Genomic DNA, 20,109 nt, shown 5'->3' on the forward strand with positions numbered 1-20,109 from the left:
TACATTATTAACTGAGGTCCATAGGTTATATTAGCTTTCACCTTGTATCGAACATTCTGGGTTTTGACAAACACAGTGTCCTGTGTGCACCATTACAGTATCATGCAGAAGTTTCCCTGCCCTACATTCTCCTGTGTCCCTCTGTCTGTGCCTGCCCAGCCATCCATGCCTGACAACCGCTCATCTGTTTGTCGTTATTGTAGTTTTGCCTTTTCCTGATTTTGCTTTTATAGAACAAAATTGCCCTTACCTCCTTCCCCTTCACTGAGTAAATGATCGGTGTCTACCATTTTTCCGTCCTCTCTCCTAGTGGACAACTTTTCTCAGCGAGAGATTGAGGAGTTCCTCAGTGAGGCCGCGTGCATGAAAGACTTCAGCCACCCCAACGTCATCCGACTCCTAGGTACCTCAGAGAAATGTGGGACTAGGGGGCAGTGGGGCTTGGCTAATCCACTCCATGCCAAAGGAAAAGTCTCTGGGGCAGATAAGTTTATACTTTGTATGACCACCACAGTAATTGATACCATTGAGTTTTTCACCCCAAAGGCTTCTTACAATTATATTTTCTGAGGCTGATGACAAAAATGGGCTTGTGTGTCTTGGACACCCCAAGGGCTCAGGAACGTTTAGTGTCCACAGAGGTCTAGGTGACTGTGGGTGAAAACAGGGGCCCCCACTTTACTCCAAGGCAAGACAAAAGTTTATGTTAAACTATGTTATAATTTATATTGATTTAAAGTTATCCATGAATCAAATACCAGTAGGATAAAGCTGTTAAAGTAGACAAATTCCATCGATCAATCTTTGAGAAACAGTTTATTAACGTATTTTCAAGTATGGTTTGCTGGGATCTAATACTGCCAGCGTCACGGGACACAATTTAATAGAATTTGGTTTTGTGGCCCTGTAGCTATCAAGACTTTGCAGTATCAGTGCTACAATCCCGAGACAGAACAGCGACCTAAAAGTAATTGAATATTCCGCTGACTTCTTTTTTTTCTCTCCTGTGTCTGGATACGTGCACAGTTCTTTGGGGGAACTTTCAAAGTTTTATTACGATCGAAGCTGCAGAGAGATATGAAAAATAATGCTTGGATACCAAATCATTTCAAGGAAACCACTGTTATTCCTTTGTAGCTATTGATTTTTGCAGACTGAGAACCATTGTGCTTTGCGATGATGGGCCATGATGTGGGAGAGCTTTACCAGCCTGCCATCAGGCGACAGGCCCTAGTTTCAACTTTTAGGGATAAATGGTGTTTGCTGCGTATAACTGTTAAAACTTAGACATGTGAATTTTACCTCCTGGCCCTCAAAATTCTTTTTATAGTTTTGAGCATTTGGTGGCCCCAGGCTTTTTCACCTGATCGGGTATTAACTACCCCAGGAAACTAGTTTGCCCTTGAATTCTTTCGCAGTCACCCCTCACTTGGGCTCAGTGTAACAAAAACTCCACAGGTGTCTAGATGACTATGCTTCTTAACTGATTAATTTTTGAGACCTCTCATGCAAAGATTGTTACTAATCTGAAAGAAAAAAAAAATTACCAAGAAGTGGACCCAGCATGTTTTCCACATTCTAATATACAACTTGTTTGTGATTTATGGGTTTTTATTTTATTTTAATTTTGTTCATTTGTTAATTTTTAAGGAGGCCCTATGCCCAGCATGGACCCCAACACAGGCTTGAACTCATGACCCTGAGATCAAGACCTGAACCGAGATCAAGAGTCAGAGGCTTACCCTGCTGAGCCACGGAGGCGCCCCATGTTTATTTTGTTTTTAACTGTTACCTCGAGAGCACATGGTTTCAATTTGGCCTGTGCTCCTGCAGTGCTTTTCTGGTTACTGGTAACAAAGGGCTCTTTGTAACTTTCTCTGGTTTTAATTTCAGGTGTATGTATAGAAATGAGTTCTCAGGGCATCCCAAAGCCCATGGTGATTTTACCCTTTATGAAGTACGGGGATCTGCACACATATTTACTCTATTCCCGACTGGAGACAGGACCCAAGGTAATTACCCAGTCGTCTTGCCTCTGAACGGCCCCCAGGCTTCTGTGACAAGGCCTGGGAAACCTCAGCAGCTAACCCTGAAAATAAAGGAGCGAGGGAGAGGACGTGTGGCCTCTGTTTAGCGCTCACTATGCACCCTGGGGCTGAAATGTGGTTTTTGTCCTCACAGCAGGCCTGCGCATAGGTCTTACAATTCCCACTTTATGGGGGGATGAAGCCAGCTGGGCGCTCATTCTCATGGCTCCAGCCTTATCGCTGTGGAGCCCGGTGGGCCCCACATGCTGACAGAGCTGCCTCTTTCTTTTGAAGTCTCCTCTTTCCAGCTCGTTCACTCTGAAATCACTAGAAGCAGGATCCGTTTCATTCCCAGAGGAAGTTGCACTGAGCTGTTTTTCTGGACACTGGGCATGAATATACCCCGTCCACCTTTTGGATTATCAAGAGCCCCTTCATCCTCCGGATCGGAAAGCCTGTCGTGAATCAGCAGGCTGGCACACTTTCCTTCAACCCTGCCCCTAAGAGGGGCTGTCACTCCGCAAGGCAAACACTGTCTGAATCCCCCCAGCACAGGGGAACGTGACAGAATATGGAGCTTAGACTGAGGCACCATATCCACTGGCATGTGGCCACAGGTCCCACACAGATGACCGACAAGGGCCCCCGAGAAAGGAGAGAAAGTCCTCATCCCAACTGCAGGGCATAATGAGGAAAGTCATTATCCCAGGAGATAGACAAATCTGCAGGAACAGCCATTTATTGAATTTGGCAAGGCACTTGAAAAACAAACACAAAACCTTGAGACCCAATTTAGGCTAAACATTCTGGAACTTTCTTTCCTATGTCCTGCTGACACTGTGTGTTATGGATGTGAAAAGTCATTCCTTGCTTTTCTTTTCTTTTTCTTTTACTTGTTTTATTACTCCCAGGGAGGTATAAGTCATCTTTCTTCTTTCACTTCCCCTTGGTCTCATGCTCAGATTTTTGTTCTCTTCCTCATGACTTCTTTAAGTCTTCCACCCACACACTCACTAGCCAGAGTTAGGAAATTATAGCCACATCTCAGAACTATTATAAAATCACTGAAGAACTATTATAAAATCTCCGAAGTGGTGAAGGGCCTAATCCAAAATAGGGGACTCAGCATGACAGTATTTCTCTTCCCTTTCTTTCTTTTTCTTTTGTTTTTATTATTTTTTATTATTTTTATTTTTATTTAATTTTATTTTATTAAAGATTTTATTTATTTATTTGACAGAGAGAGAGATCACAAGTAGGCAGAGAAGCAGGCAGAGAGAGAGGAGGAAGCAGGCTCCCCCCGAGCAGAGAGCCTGACGCGGGGCTTGATCCCAGGACCCTGAGATCATGACCTGAGCCGAAGGCAGCGGCTTAATCCACTGAGCCACCCAGGTGCCCCTGTTTTTATGTTTTTAAAGATTTTATTCATTTATTTATTTGAAAGAGTGAATGAGAGAAAGAGAGCATGAGAGGAGAGAGGGTCAGAGGGAAAAACAGACTCCCTGCCAAGCAGGGAGCCCGATTCGGGACTCGATTCTGGGACTCTAGAATGGTGACCTGCACCGAAGGCAGTCACTTAACCAACTGAGCCACCCAGGCACCCTTTCTTCCTTTTTTCCACGGGTAAGAAAGATGTAACATAATAAGAAGCCTGGAAAAGGAAAAACAAAACAAAACAAAACAAAACTACAATCGGCAACATCTTATCCAATCATTGGCATCTTCGGCCATTCCTATCCCAGCTGTTCATTCCATGCCTCCTGATTCACAGGCTGGTGCTCAGGAGGTACATGCCTCCCCGCAGGCCATCCACAGGGCTGACTCTTCTCCAGCGCTTTGCAGAGGCTTTGTTTTGCGTATAGTGTTGCAGTAATGGCCTAGCAACCACAGGAGGTCCTTACTAGTAATAGAGTCTCAGGTGAGGAAACTGACGCACAGATCGGGCAATGATGGAGGCAGGACTGGCCCCTGGGTTGCAGAGCCCCTGCTTTCGGCTCTTCTCTGATGGTCCCATCACAGTGTGCACCCCTCCCTGGCAGAGCAGCCTCCAGACAGTTGGCTGTGAATGGCTACACGCCATCCCCTTGAATGGATTTCGTTTCACATTGATGAGCAATTTTACTCCCATTCAGTTTTCTGGTATGTGGTGGGATTTTTCTAATAATTGTTGGAGGCATGGGAATTTCATGTTGCATAAGAGTAAATTCTACAGTAAAAATAACCAGGCTCACATTCAGGGCCATTTGATGGTCAACAGTCAGTCGTCTGTTTTTACTTGTGACATTCAACCCTCCTCTCTCATATGGCCTCTTTGGAAATAGAGTAGCCTCTTACTGAACTTTTTTCCTGAGTCATTGTGGAAGAGATAGGGACCATTTATAATCTTTATAAAAATCCTTTTAAAATTATCATACAGTGTTACTCTTTCTCCCTTTCTGGTATATAGTTCTGTTGAGTGTTAACACATAAATGGATTCACGTGTCTGTCATCACAGTTGAGATCCAGAACAGTTTCATCACCCAAAAACACCTCCTCCTGTGACATCTTGGTAGTCATGCTCTGCCCCCATGGTGGACTCCTGGTAACCACTGATCTGTTCTCCATGACTATAGTTTTGTCTTTTTGAGAATGTTTTTGAGAATGGAATCATACAGTTTGTAATTTTTTGCTTCTTTTACTCAGCATTATGCCTTCGAGATCCATTTAAGTTAGTGAGATCAGTAGTTCATTCCTTGTTTGATTGCTGTGTATCTCCTAGTGCATAGACCAGTTTGCTTATCCATTCACCTATTGAGGCACATGTGGGTTGTTCCCATTTGGGGGCAAGGATGAACGAAGTTGCTATAAAAAAAAATCATGTACAGGTTTTTGAGTGAACATAACTTCTTTTTTCTCTAGGGTAAAAAGTCCAAAAAGGTGAGATACTAGGTCATACTAGGAAAGGGTATGTTTAATTTTAAAAGAAACTTCTAGATTTTCCAGAGTGGCTATACTTTTACATTCCCACCAGCAGTGTAGGAGAGATAATTTGCTTTGCATTCTTGTTAGCACTTGGTATTATCAGTAGTTTCGGGGTTTGGTTTAATTTGGTTATGAGCTGCTCTGATAGATGGGTAGTGATATCTCATGGTGGCTTTTATTTACATTTTTGTAATGATTAAGGACGTTGAGCATCCTGTCTTGTGTTTATATGCCATTTTTATATCCTCTTTGGTGTCTGTTAATGTCTTTTGTTTATTTTTTAATTGGGTTGTTGTTTTTCTTATTGTTGAGTTTTCAGAGCTCTTTATATATTCTAGATATAGTACCTTTCTTGGATATGCAATTTGCAAAGATTATTCTCCTAGTTGGTATCTTGTCTTTGTATTATCTCTTTTTTGTGTGTGTCTTCGTATTCTCTTAATGTGAATAAAAATATTTAACTTTTGCTGATGAATCATGTTTTTGCTGTCATGTTTAAGAACTCTTTGCCTAAGCCCAGATAAAAAATTTTTCTCCTATGTTATCTTCTAAAAACTTTGTGATTTTACGTAGTACATTTAAGTCTATGATCCTTTTTAAATTAATTTTTATCTAAGGTATGACATTTAGCTTAAGGTCTGCTTTTATTTTTCATGTAGATGACCAGTATCATTTGTAAAAAGACTATCGTTAATCTATGGAATTGATTGCTTTCGCATCTTTGTCAGAAATGAATTGGCTGTGTTAGTGTGGGTCTATTTCTGAGTTCTCTATTCTGTACTGTTAAACTGTGTGCCCATTCTTCGCCCCTCCCACATGGTCTTGAATACTGTAGCTTCATTGGAGCATTTGAGTTGGGCTTTATATTACACACAAAGGAAGCCATATGATCTGTTATAGATCCCAGTTTATCTTTCCTGCTTTATCACCCCCATTCTCTCTGCCTCTTTGCTTTTGACACATGAGACAGCCTCCTTTTCCTAAAACACATGTGTGCTCTCAGATCACTAGGTCTTTGCTCATTCTGATCATGGCTGTGTACTTCCTCTTAATTTGCCATTTTACTCCTACGCCTCTTTGGGGGATAGTCACAGTGACAGTGTAGAATATTTTTTAAATTTTTCCATGAGCATTCATCCCTTTGCTGAGGTTCTAGAGCAGGTTGCTTGTATCTCTGCTTGATGCCCTTGCTCCCTTTGGTGTGTCCACCCCTATGAGAACTGGGGTCCTGTCCTGTCCTGCCATCTCCTGTCTGCCCTGCACACCTCCAGATGTACTATTCCCATGGAAGATGGAGCGGCAGATAGGGCCCAGCACCCCAGCACTGCAGGGGGAGCACATTTACATAACTTGGTCCACGCTAGCAGGAGCAGAGGGATCTCACACAGTGAAGCCCAGAGGTAGGACAGCTGCAGTGTTAGTTCTGCCTCAACAACATCACCTCGTGTCCAAAACTGTTCGACCTTTCTGCTTTTTCAGCTGTAGCTGCCCCTCCCCGTGTCTGATGGGGGCAGCTCGTCCAGGCCTGGCGTCCTCATCCATCAGCCTCCAGAGACAAAAAGAGAAGTCTGGGGGCGCCTGGGTGGCTCAGTGGATTAAGCCGCTGCCTTCGGCTCAGGTCATGATCTCAGGGTCCTGGGATCGAGTCCCGCATCGAGCTCTCTGCTCGGCAGGGAGCTTGCTTCCCTCTCTCTCTCTCTCTGGCTGCCTCTCTGTCTACTTGTGATTTCTCTCTGTCAAATAAATAAATCTTAAAAAAAAAAAAAAAAGAGAGAAGTCTGCTCTCTTTCCCCTTCCCTCTCCCTCTCTTCTCCTGGAACAGTTCTTTTTTTTTTTTTTTTTTTTTTTTTTTTTTTTTTTTTAATAACACCTTTACTGAGATATAATTCAAACACCCTACATTTCTGCCATTTAAAGTGTACAACTCAGGAGTGTTTGGTATGCTCAAGTTGTGTGGCATAATTGTAGGACATTTTCATCACCTAACAAAGTCCCATACTCTTTTGCAATCACTTCCCGATCTCCCCTCCCCACTTTGTTCCCACCTCTAAGCAACCTTTTTAAAAAATTTTTATTTTATTTTATTTAAATTTAGCTAGTTAGCATATGGTGTTTTATTAGTTTCAGAGGTCATTGATTCATCAGTCTTAGGTGACACCCAGTACTCATCACATCATGCGCCCTCCTTAATGCCCCTCCCCCACTTACCCCATCCCCCCACCCACCTCCCCTCCAGAAACCCTCAGGTGAAGCAGCAACCTGCTTTCCGTCTCTCTCTAGTTACCTATTTCAGATATTTCAGGTCAATGGAATCATAGTCTGTGGTCTTTCATATCTGGCTTCCTTCCCAGAGCATGTTTTCAGGATTCATCCACGCTGTAGCTACTATCAGTACTTTTTGAGACCAAATAATACTCCGTTGTCTAGCTATATTATGTTTCGTTTGTCTGTGTATCTGTTAATGGACTTTGGGTTGTTTCCATTTTTTGGCTTTTATGAATAATTCTAAGAATTTTATACTTGAGCTCTTATATTAGGTCTTTGATCCATTTTGAGTTAATTTTGTATGAGTTCTGGTTGGGCTCCAGTTTCATTCTCTTGCATATCCCACTCTTGTCCAGTTCTTTCATCCAGTGAATGATCTTGGCACTCTGTTCGAAGTCGTTTGACATTGATTTGTGGGTTTATTTCTAGACTCTCAATTCTGTTTCATTAATGTCTGAGTCTGTCCTTATGCTAGTACCATGTTATCTTGATTATCATTGCTTTCTTATTTTGAAATCAGTAAATGTGAGGCTTCCAACTTTAGTCTTCTTACTCAAGCTTGTTCTGGATATTCTGAGTGCTTGAATTTTCATAAGAATTTTAGGATCAGTTTGTCAATTTCTACAATGAAGCCGGCTGGGATTCTGATAGGGCTTATATTAAATCTGTAGATCAATTTGGGGAGTGTTGCTATCATAACAATATTAACTCTTCTGATCCATGAACATAGGATATCTTTCCATTAATTCTGATCTACTTTAATGTCAATGTTTCATCATTGTCAGAGTATGTTTTGCATTTCTCCTGTTAAATTTATTCTTAAGTATTTTATTTTGAATTCTTTTTGGATGAAATTATTTTCTTAATTTTATTTTCAGATCAATCATTGCTATTGTATACAAATACAATTAATTTTTTTATCTCAATCTTATATCCTGGAACCTTGTTGAATTCATTTCTTAGTTCTATCACACAGTTACTTTTTAAATTACTTTTGGTCCCAGTCTGCAAGAATAACATAAGTGTTCTAGGGAAAAATAACACAAATGACTAGTACCTAATATATGCTACACTCATGATGCCAGCAGGACTTCATATTCTTTAGCACCCAAATCCTTTCCTGGAAACTATCATCTGGAAACTCAAATGCCTCAGTTATACAGAAGAGACGCAGAAGAATTTCCTGCCTGATTTGTTTACATTTTTTTTGTTTACTTGTTTTTAACAACTCCAGTATATAAAGGTAAAGGATAATTAAAGCATTTTGCTATATAGGCAGGATGTAATTAACACATATTTTAGCTGGGAAATATAAATCTTAAAAAATTCAGCGTCTTCGTGAACACCACTTTGAAAACTCATGTTCCATACAGAATAAGCCATGACAAATCCAATGCCCTGAAGAGAGTTTGTCATGGATGGACCCATTCATGACTGCCAGGAACTTGTGGTAAACCCTCTTCCTCGCGGCCCTTGTGCTAAAATGTTTAGTTACTACACAGAGGTCTTCCTCAGTCATCACCTTCATCTTCAGTCCTGACAGGACAGGTTCTCTCACCGAGCCTTCTGGATTGATCTGTACAGTGTAGACTTGACACTCCCCAGAGGACTCTAGAGAAACAAAAACAAAATCCCTGAATACCTCTCCTTGTGGTCCTTTGGCCCTGTGATAAGAGGCAAAGATGGTCCTAATTTCTGTCTGAAAGAAACTTACCTTTGCAAGTGTCTCAAAGTAAGATGATTGCATACGCTTGTATGACTGGAGTGGGCTGAGCAGGCTTTTTGTCTGTCGCCCACTGAAGGCAGCCTGCCTCTCTTTTCCTGGCACAGGTGTTGTGTCCCCCTGCCACTCTGAAGGACACAAAGGATCCCATTTGACCTTGTAACTTCGAAAAAGAAATACTCACCATCAGTATTTTTAAAGACAGGGAGAATGTGAAATTTGCCAAAAATTTTGTGGTTTGTTTTTGTTTTTATTCCTTTTTAAAAAAACTTATTTGTGAGGTGAGTGATATGGAAGTGAAAGGCTTGTTTCCTTTGAGAAATACAAACACTAAACAAACAAACACAAAAACTCTCTTTCTCCCCTCAGGTGGCAATAACTCTGCACAAGTTTAACTTTTAAAACATATTTTGTCTTCTTGCTTCTCCTCTCCCCAGCATATTCCGCTGCAGACACTACTGAAGTTCATGGTGGACATCGCCCAGGGAATGGAGTATCTGAGCAACAGAAATTTTCTGCATCGGGATTTAGCTGCTCGAAATTGCATGTAAGTGGGGCACCTGGGTGGCTCAGTAGGTTAAGCCGCTGCCTTCGGCTCAGGTCATGATCTCAGGGTCCTGGGATCAAGCCCCACATCGGGCTCTCTGCTCAGCGGGGAGCCTGCTTCCTCCTCTCTCTCTCTGCCTGCTTCTCTGCCTACTTGTGATCTCTGTCTGTCAAATAAATAAATAAAATCTTTAAAAAAAAAAAAAAAGAAATTGCATGTAAGAGTCCTGGTCCAACCCAGGAGGGCTAGACCTCATCGTGTGAGATAATTGGGGGGCTGGGTAGGAAGAGGGGCTGGCCTGTTGCTATTAAAACATGGGAGAGAGGCAGGTTTGCCTAGCTCTGGAGATGGGATTTTTCTGGCTCTAATGTATGACTGGGTCTTTTCACAACGTCTGCCTCTGCAAGTCTGGTTGGTTTCCAGAATGTTCTTCTGTGACTTTTTCACCCTCTCAGCTTGGACTGTGACCTTTGTGATCCTTCCCTTTTGCCATCTGCTCGCTTTGGACCCAGAATTATATGTAAGCCAGCTACTCATGGAGGCAGTAAGGAAAATCGTAAGGGTTTTGTCTGTCAGGCTTCGAGATCCTGCCTTGTGAACATGTGCTGTGAAACTACATGGAGGCTTTCCTCTTGCATCAGAGAGACAAGGACTTACACAAGAATTCTGACCTCAGGCTTCCCCCTCTCTCCATTCCGCTCTGGTAGGACCATCATTATCTGCTCTAAGTCTTCAAAAACAATAACTGTTTCTCGATTTTTAAGTTTAATTATTCCAGGAAGACAGAGTATTCTTTAAATGTATTATTGTTACTGTTTTTCTTGGTTGGAGATGTGACCATAGGGTCTGGCCCCCAACTCCTTACCTAGCCTCCCACCAGCCCCCTACCACTTGTCCCACATTTTTAAGACCCAGAAGGGTCTTGTTTGCTTGTTCGTGGGTTTTTTGTTGTGGTGGTGGTTTGTTTTGTTTTGTTTTAAAGATTTTACTATTTTATTTGACACAGAGAGAGCGCATAAGCAGGGGGAGGGGAGGGACAGAGAGGGAAAGAGAAGCAGGCTTCCCCCTGAGCTGGGAGCCCGATGTGGATCTGATCCCAGGACCCCAGGATCATGACCTGAGCCAAAGGCAGACACTTAGCCGACTGAGCCACCCAGGCACCTCTTATGTGTTTATTCACGTGATTTTTATACCATGGAGGGAGAATCATGAAAAGGGCACCTCTCTTTGCCCTGAATATTTTCCTTCGTATTTTTCCCATCAGGTAGGGTGACCAGTTGTCCACTTCGCCTGGGACTGAGGGATTTCCCAGGATGGGGGACTTTGCGGTTTTAAAAGCCAGTGTCAGACAGGCACAAAGCAGTCATCCTACCTCCAGACCACTCATTTCTCCTCCTCTCTCCTTCTTGTCTAGGATCTGCTTTAACAGCCTGCGCTATAAATGCTTAATTTTCCGCTTAATTCCTCAAGTACCCCCTGGCTATTGTAACGGGAAGTCCAGGGTCCCCCTCTCATAGCTTGTACTTCCTCACCTCCCCCAAACTGTCAGGAGCCAGTGCTGCTTGCAGACACCAGGCAGGAAGGCTGCTGGGTGTTTGGTGAGTCCCCTGGAGGGCCCTGGATTTGGGCCACTGCTCTTTCTCCTCCCGTGAAGCACCCCTTCACTCCAGGTGGCTCTCCTCTCTGTGCACAGGTGCCCTTGTTGCTCCATGTCCCCACACGGACCACAAGGTGCTAGGTTATAACTCCCTGTCACTTGCTCTGCCATCGGTCCCAAAGCAGGACCCTCACAGGCCGTTGGGATCTCTTTCGGTCACTTACCAAGAATGTTTTCAGCTGCATCTGATGCAGACCCGTGGTTTAGGCTTTGCCTCTCAATGTCACTGAGGACGTGAACTTGCCCTCTACAGGTTACGAGACGATATGACCGTCTGTGTCGCAGACTTTGGCCTCTCTAAAAAGATTTACAGTGGTGATTACTACCGTCAAGGCCGCATCGCTAAGATGCCTGTGAAGTGGATCGCCATAGAGAGTCTTGCGGACCGAGTGTACACGAGTAAAAGTGACGTGGTACGTGCGGGGCTTTGATTCGGACCCCCACATTGCAGAGATGACGGCACGCAGGAGGAATTGACTTGAGCTGGTGTCGTAAGATGTGTTACTCTCTGATAAACTGAGGATTGGGAGCATGTGCACACCTTTTGTTTAGTGCTAGATTCCTTAAATCAGGTAGAAAACTATATTCTGATGACGTTGCTTGACATTCAGAAGATCTGTTTTGCATAGGCCTTTAATTTATTCCCATCTTTTTTTTTTTCCTGCAATATAGTGACTTATTGCCCATACCTAAGATATTAACATGAAAAATGAGTTCGTCCAGTGGCTCTGTATCAAAGATTCTGTGTAATTAAACCCTTACCCAGAGATTGGGAGCCAAAGACACGTCCCCACAGCAGGGGAACAGAGCATTACACAGAGCACTGACATGCGGAGAGAGGGCTCTCCGTCTTTGCCAGATTTCCCAGAGCAGCCTTGGTACAACCAGGGAAGTGTGGCTCTCTGACCCTCGCGTTACTGCAGTGCTGGGAAGCAGCATGTCTCAGGCATAATTGTCAGCTTTGTGCACCATCCTCGGGCTTTAAGGAAATGCCTTTTCTACATGAAAAAGGCCATTCAGCCTTTCAGAAAGGACTTGCATCCTAACTTGTTGTTGCTTTGTTCTCAGTGGGCATTTGGCGTGACCATGTGGGAGATAGCGACGCGGGGAATGACTCCCTACCCGGGAGTCCAGAACCACGAAATGTACGACTATCTTCTCCACGGCCACAGGCTGAAGCAGCCCGAGGACTGCCTGGATGAACTGTGAGTGAGCTTCTCCGTGTTGCCGGGCGCTCTGCATGGGGCCGGCTGCGCAGACCTGGGGAGGTGCGGCCGCTCAGCAGGAGGGCTCACGCTTAGCCAGATGGGTATGTGCAGAGGGTGGCACGTAGACGTCCCAGGCCATGAGCCTTTCTTGGTGTGGGAGCTGGTGTGTGCACATCTCCAGTAAGCCGGCACGTGCCCTGATGTTCTGTAAGCCCCTCTAGGGACCAACCCTATAAGACAAACGGTTTGACTCTCTTGCACATGAGGGTCTTGAACAATTATCTGTCCTCTTACTCCTACAGTTCCTTTTCTATACAACACTTCAGACAAACCAATCACTATGATACCCTCAGTTAGGAAGTCTGGAAGTCTATGCCAGTGACTGAGGCCAGCCCAGTCCTCGGAATTGCTAGGGAGATACTCTAACAGCATGATTGCTCAGCCCTGTGTGGAGACTGTCACTCTGTTGGTCCAAAGCGGGCCTAGAAACTTATGTGTTAAAATCCACCCTGGGAGACCGACCAGGTGTTCAGCCAGGCATGAGAGCCCCCAGCTCCAAGTGTGCGGACCACAGGGACACCTGTCGCCACAGGCCCTCTCTCTTGGGGGCAGGCATTACGGGAAGAGGTCCAGGACTTGCAATCAGACAGGCCGCTGCCTCCCAGCCAGCCGCATGTGTGGCCATCACGACTGGACCTCTCTGTGCCTCATTATTAGGCACACACAAAAAAGTAGAGTCATATATTCAGAAAGGGATTGGGAAGAAAAGTTAAAGAAGAGAACAGGTAGAATGCTCAGCTCGCGGGAATGTCACACAATGGTACCAGGTTTTAGTAGCATCCTTCCAGATAGATGTCATCCAAATACCTTGCTGATGTTAAAAAAAAATAATTTTCTTGTGGCACTGGCCTCTAGCTTGGTGATTTGAATCTTCCTGATGGAAATCACGGGAGTCTTGGGCTTTCAGCATAGTTAACAAGAACGTTTTAGGATCGTGGACTGCGTGGCTGTCATGGAACCCCAAGATGGGCCTGTGGTGTGAGGAAACACGTGGAGACACCCCTCTACACACACACACACATACACACACACACACACTCTCTCTCTCTCTCTCTCTCTCTCTCTGGCCCTGCTTCTGCACACGGGTGAGAAGACCTAGGTCAGTGTGCATTCAGGCCTCCCAGATCCTGTCCAAGCCAAGCAGAAGGAAAACTTTATTGACCAGAGCCTCACCCTGTTTGGTGGTGGTTATTGTGGTTGTAAATACATAACATGAAGAACAGACACAGAAAACATAAGTCCTTAAAAATATCGTGAAATCCTAATTAGATTAAATTTGAGGTTTTATGGTCGTTTTTAAAGGGACCGCATCAATGACATGTTTGCGTGTGATAATGAGGAAGCAGTTACAGCCAAACAATATTGAATGAAGAGTTTTGTTGCCGTCTCTTTCTTGGCTTTTCTTGTGCTCCAGAAGTTGGCATTTGGCGATTATCTGGGGTTTTAGTGAGGTCTGAGCTGTGTCACACGCTGGTTTTGAGACATTTCACATAGAGCCAAGCAGGGAATGCTGAGTCAGTGAGAAGTTTTAGGCGAGAGCGACATAGATGCTGTGTGTTGTTGGGGAAGTCAGGCAAAGCAGACGGGTCTGTGGTCCCCACATTACGGGCTTACAGGGGCTCTGGGGAACCAGACCCTCTTCCCACATCTCCTCTCAAATCTGGATGCTGGAGAACAGTGTATCCCAAAGAGGCCTCTGTTTACATATCTGTGCATTTTCTTTTAAAAAATGAGATAGATACTTCTGAGCTTCCTCTCCGTGTCTACTGTCTAAACATAGTCGAGATGAGTTCATTCCTGTATTGAGTTGCCCCTTGCTCTCTTTAAACTCAACTCTAAGCACTATGACAATGTAAAGAGCAGAGAACGCTCTGTGCCCTGCTCCCCATTGCCCAAGAGGCCACACTGTGTGATGCCTCTGTCATCTATGTGGGACGTTTCCTTAGCTGAGTTCAGGGCATCCTGGCTGCAGCCCTCAGGACTCCCCACCCACCCCAGCCACTATGGTTCCCGGCACTTGTGTTGATTGCCCTCATTGTCCAGTGTGACCCCAGGGAACCACCTTGTTCCTTGATCCTGCTGAGTCCTATCAGCCAGCAGATGTCCTTCAGAGTCCCCCTCCCCTCCATTCCCACCCCTGGGACCCTCAAACCATGGAATCCCAGGCCTGGACGGGCCTGGGGCCATTGACTTCCATTGACTTCGGCTTCCTCATCACATATATGGAAACAGTGGCACAGTGACCTCACAGTGTATGTGAGTGATGAGCGGGTCAGGGCCACTGTTGTTTCCCATGGAATAATGCAGGCCCTTCTGTCTCCCATCTCATTTTTCACCTTACCCCCAGGCTCCTAACACATCCTTTGGGTGGCAACCAAAAGTGATCTTTCTGAAATTAGTCTGATCATGGATGCCCCAAACGTACTCCGGATTGCCCATAAGGCAAAACCCCAAACCACTGGCCTCTGACCCATGGCAGGCAGAGGGGCTGAAGGGCTAAGAACATGATGTTAGACACTCCTTTGCCAGGGACAAAACAGGTGCCTGACAGATATGGGTGAATTCATCCATTTATAAATTTTGTACTTCCGTATGATAGCATATTTTAAAATTCTTTTTTTAAATAGTGGTAAAAGAGGGGGCTCCTGGGTGGCTCAGTGGGTTAAAGCCTCTGCCTTAGGCTCAGGTCATGATCCCAGGGTCCTGGGATCAAGCCCCGCATCAGGCTCTCTGCTCAGCAGGCAGCCTGCTTCCTTCTCTCTCTCTGCCTGCTTCTCTGCCTGCCTGTGATCTCTGTCTGTCAAATAAATAAATAAAATCTTTAAAAAAAAAAAATAGTGGTAAAAGAGATGTAACGCAACCGCTTGTAAATGTGAGGTTCAGGAGCATTAAGTGCTTTCACTTTGTTACCCAACTGTCGCTACCCTCCATCTCCAGGACTCTATTCATCTTAAGAAACTGAAAATCTATACCCATGAGACGCTCCCCATCTCTTGCCTTCAGCCCCTGGCAGCTGATAAGATTGGATTATCTCTTTTATAAAATCTTTTTTTTTTTTTAAGATTTTATTTATTTATTTTACAGAGATCACAAGTAGTCAGAGAGGCAGGCAGAGAGAGAGAGGGGGAAGCAGGCTCCCCACTGAGCAGAGAACCCGATGCGGGGCTCGATCCCAGGACCCCAAGATCATGACCCGAGCCAAAGGCAGAGGCCTAACCACTGAGCCACCCAGGTGCCCCTCTTTTATAAAATCTTAACAGAAAAACAAAAATGACCATTTACAAAGGCAGCTACCAAACCTATTGGTTTTTTTCCCACCCATAAACTGAAATTACTAAAGCTCACAGCCCCCCATTACTTTCCAGGCCCTCTTGCTCCTCTCCTTGGTCCACTACTGTGGCATTACCCTTTGTGGGGAGCAGCTTAGATGATATACATGCTCCCCCATCTGTAAAAGCCGTGTTCTTTTTTTTTTTTTTTTAAAGATTTTATTTATTCATCAGAGAGAGAGAGGGAGAGAGAGTGAGCACAGGCAGATGGAATGGCAGGCAGAGGCAGAGGGAGAAGCAGGCTCCCTGCCGAGCAAGGAGCCCGATGTGGGACTCAATCCCAGGACGCTGGGATCATGACCTGAGCCGAAGGCAGCTGCTTAACCAACTGAGCCACCCAGGCGTCCCTTTTTTTTTTTTTTTTTTTTTTTTTAATTTTATATTTATTTGACAGAGAGAGACACAGCGAGAGAGGGAACACAGGCAGGAAGAGTAGGAGAGGGAGAGGCAGGCTCCTCACTGAGCAGGGAGCCTGATGCCGGGCTTGATCACAGGACCCTGGGATCTTGACCTGAGCTGAAGGCAGATGCTTAATGACCGAGACACTGAGGTGCCCCCATGTTCATATTTTTAAGTACTTCACAAAGCACTTCAAGTAAGTTTCAGGGTGTCTGGATGGCTCAGTCGGTTAAGTGTCTGCCTTCGGCTCAGGTCATGATCCCAGGGTCCCATGATCAAGCCCCACATTGGGCTTCCTGCTCAGTGGGGAGTCTGCTTTTCCCTCTGTCCCTCACCCCACTTGTACTGTCTCTCTTGCTAGCCATCTCTCAAATACTTAAAATCCTCAAAATTAATGTTTCAAAATGATATTGCTACTTTGCTACATGAAAAAAGTGATAGATTATTCAAATGCTTTCTCCTAAGATCAGGAAACAAGAAAGTAAGTTAGATAACACAGCCCCTTGATGAAGTAATGGAAAGGAGAATGTGTCTCTAAGGACAGAATGCCTCAAAGTTCATCTCGGAATGCCAACAGTCAAGGCTTTGTTGGGGGAGGGGGGAGTCATGCAAATTGATTTATATCACAAAAGCCATGAAAATGGAAACAAAAACTCTTTGTCAAGTCTAAGTAGCCATCTACTGAAGTTTTATAAAGACAGAGAGAGGCCAAAGCACGGTGAAGCCTGATATCCAGGTGAAAATCAGGGTTCTTAGCGGGGGGAATATGCCTCAGTGTCCTGTTTTCATGGCCGGCCCCTTTGTAGACATAGTGCTTTGCAGATCTCCACCTCCCAGAAGCATCCGCAAGTATTGTTAGAGGCTGCAAAAGTAAACAAGTGAAAAGATATTGTTAGACACCTCCGTAGATGGGATCTGCCAATGTGTGAAGGACCACATGCTAGTAGAATTAGCCAAAGTGGGGGCTTTATTCTTTAGCCAACGAAGGAGCCACTGGGTGGCTCATGGGTTAAGCCTCTGCCTTCAGCTCAGGTCATGATCTCAGGGTCCTGGGATTGAGCCCCATATCAGGCTCTCTGCTCAGCGGGCAGCCTGCTTCCCCCTCTCCCTCTGCCTGCCTCTCTGCCTACTTGTGATCTCTGTCAAATAAATAAATAAAATCTTAAAATAAATAAATAAATAAAAATAAGCCAAAGGATCTACATCACATGTTCAGTGTAAATACAGGAATTGCATATTTATGTTCATAAGATCGCATCTACTCCATGTGTCAAATTATTTTAATTTGGGTTGTTTTCATATCCAGTGACATGAATATCAATTTCTGAAAACAGGATAGAATCAAAATGAAATGATCTTCATCTCTGGCCAGTAGTTCCTAATTTGGCCATCTCTATTTTATTGTGCTCATAATTCCTTTTTTTTTAAAAGATTTTATTTATTTATTTGATAGACAGAGATCACAAGTAGGCAGAAAGGCAGACAGAGAGCCCGATGTGGGGCTCGATCTCAGGACCCTGAGATCATAACCTGAGCTGAAGGCAGAGGCTTTAACCCACTGAGCCACCCAGGCACCCAGTTGCGCTCATAATTCTTAATTCTATCAGACGCTGGGAATGAAGAAGCTACCCGGAAGAGCCAACTGTCTGTACAGAACACAGCAGAGAGGCCATGAGCTCCTGGGAGTAGGAGTTGTCCAGTCAGAGGCTGGTTCCCCTACCGTCCACACAGCAGTGGTGGCACCTATAACATCCCAGAGTCTGCTTTCATTTTCACTGCAGTATAACAATGACAGGGCTGTTGAGAAGTCGCAGTTTGGTGACACACACAAAACGCCCAGCCCTGTTAGGTAGACATCCTTCACCACTTTATCCCCTGCCCCAGGGCCCAGCTAACACAGCTCTCCTGGCTGTAGTCCCATTTTGATGGTATAGAACTGGGGTCAGCATACTTTCTCTATAAATTGCCAAATAATACATATTTTTGGTTTTGCAGCCCATGTGGTTCTGTAACAACTACTTGACTCTGCCATGATAGCAGAAGCAGCTGTAGACAATATGTAGCTATGTTCCAATAAAACTTTATTTACAAAACAGACAATGGGCTGGACTTGGCCTGTAGGCCATCTGGTTTGCCAACCTCTAGCATGAAGGGAGGACCTGAAATAATCCTGTTTTACAACATTAGATATAATTGCCACGTAAGTTCTGTATTCCTGGGGCCAGAGAATCACTTATTACATACCCATGGGACATTTATAAAACTGAACAAATATTATGCCATGAGCAAACCACAGTAATTTACCAGAAGTAGAATAAGTGTGGATTAAAATGTGACGGAATCAAAGAATAGGTGAAAACAAGTTGTGGACTGCACTCGGGGCTCCGGGTGCTGGACCGGGAAATAACTCACGCTTCTGTATGCTTGTAGGTATGAAATAATGCATTCTTGCTGGAGAGCTGAGCCCTTGGACCGACCCACCTTTTCCATGTTGAGGCTGCAGCTAGAAAAGCTCTTGGAAAGTTTGCCTGAAGTTCAGGACAAAGCTGATGTCATTTACATCAACACACAGTTTCCCGAGAGCTGTGAGGACCCTGGAGAGGGCCCCGCCCTTGCTCAGCTAGACATGAATATTGATCTTGACTCTATTATTGGTTCTTGTACTCCCAGTGCGGCTGTCAGCATCGTGACGGCAGAAGTTCATGAGAACAGACCTCAGGAGGAAAGGTACATCCTGAACGGGGGCAATGAGGAATGGGGAGATCTGGCTTCTGCCGCCCCGGAAAAGAACTGTGTTCTGCCAGGGGACAGACTTGTAAAAAATGGAGTCTCCTGGTCCCAGTCCAGCACACTGCCCTTGGGGAGCCCATCACCAGATGGACTTTTATTTGCCGACAACTCCTCAGAAGACTCAGAAGTCCTCATATGAGGAGAGCCGAGAGACATTCCCAACTCAAGGCAATTCTTCTGCTTTGGGAGAATCCCTGTACACTCCATGTTTTTGGAATCTGTCTTCCTTTCCCAACTGAATGCCTTGGTCCTAAAGCACCGGGTGAATGTTGTCAAGTAAGTCATCGTGAAAAATACATAATATATATTTATTTAAAGAGAAGGTACATATATATGTATATGCTGGAAAGAGAAAAGATCTATTTTAATAAAAGATGACTTATTTCATGTTGCTTCCCTTGCAGATCTAAAATTTACACTTTAACAGCCTCATCTCTACAGCTGTTCCCTGGTGTTAACATTAGCACAGAGTCAGTGTTATTTTTTTAAAGTCCTTTTCTTTTTTATGACCATTAAGTGTTAAAAATAATTGGTAAAATGAAATGATATATTTGACTTTGCTTCTGGTCTTATGAAAAATCTGATATTCTTACATGAATCACCTATTTGCTAAGAATGATTTATTTAATATTTAAAGTTTTATAACTGGTTAATTCTCTGATAGGACTTCTTAATAAAATATGAACGAGGAAGGATGTGTCGTACTTACTTGGAAAAAGAGCGGTTACTGACCAGCAGCCTCTGTGTCTTTGCAAAAGGAATTCCCTTTAATGCCTGGCCCTCTATGCAGTCCCTTTGACCAATCTTGGCATTGTTCTCTCAGGATATGGAAAAACCACTCCAGAGTCCAAAGATGAAGAGCAATAAATATGGAATGGAAAAGTACACTCTGGATGGAAAGATTTAAAATAACTTGTTCGAAGAGAGTCGTACAGGTGGAGCGCTTTTCTGTTGGAGAGTCGCAATTTGCAGGAGGTAGATGTGGGCCATGGACAGGGTCCACCCCGGCTTGGAACTCGGCACCTCTTGAGTTCACATCCAGGCTCCGCTGTGTCTTGGCAGCCAGTGTTCCTGGAGCACTTGCTGTGTTTCAAGCACTTTACGTGAACTGCCCTATTTAATCTGTACTACACTACCATGGC

At 44.4% G+C, this 20,109-nt stretch overlaps 1 protein-coding gene across 1 annotated transcript in view; it reads left to right on the forward strand.

Moving 5' to 3' along the window:
• MERTK (MER proto-oncogene, tyrosine kinase) overlaps positions 1–19,659 on the forward strand; it is a 114,304-nt gene extending 94,645 nt beyond the window's left edge. Inside the window, exons 14-19 of the mRNA XM_082743416.1 lie at positions 311–403; positions 1,894–2,012; positions 9,415–9,524; positions 11,435–11,594; positions 12,250–12,386; positions 18,608–19,659. Coding sequence (XP_082599542.1) covers positions 311–403; positions 1,894–2,012; positions 9,415–9,524; positions 11,435–11,594; positions 12,250–12,386; positions 18,608–19,106 — 1,118 coding nt within the window. The 3' untranslated portion in view covers positions 19,107–19,659. The remainder of the gene's footprint in view (positions 1–310; positions 404–1,893; positions 2,013–9,414; positions 9,525–11,434; positions 11,595–12,249; positions 12,387–18,607) is intronic.
• The last annotated feature ends 450 nt before the right edge of the window (positions 19,660–20,109 follow it).

Source organism: Mustela nivalis (genome assembly GCF_964662115.1).
Source record: "Mustela nivalis genome assembly, chromosome: 8".
NCBI lineage: Eukaryota > Metazoa > Chordata > Mammalia > Carnivora > Mustelidae > Mustela > Mustela nivalis.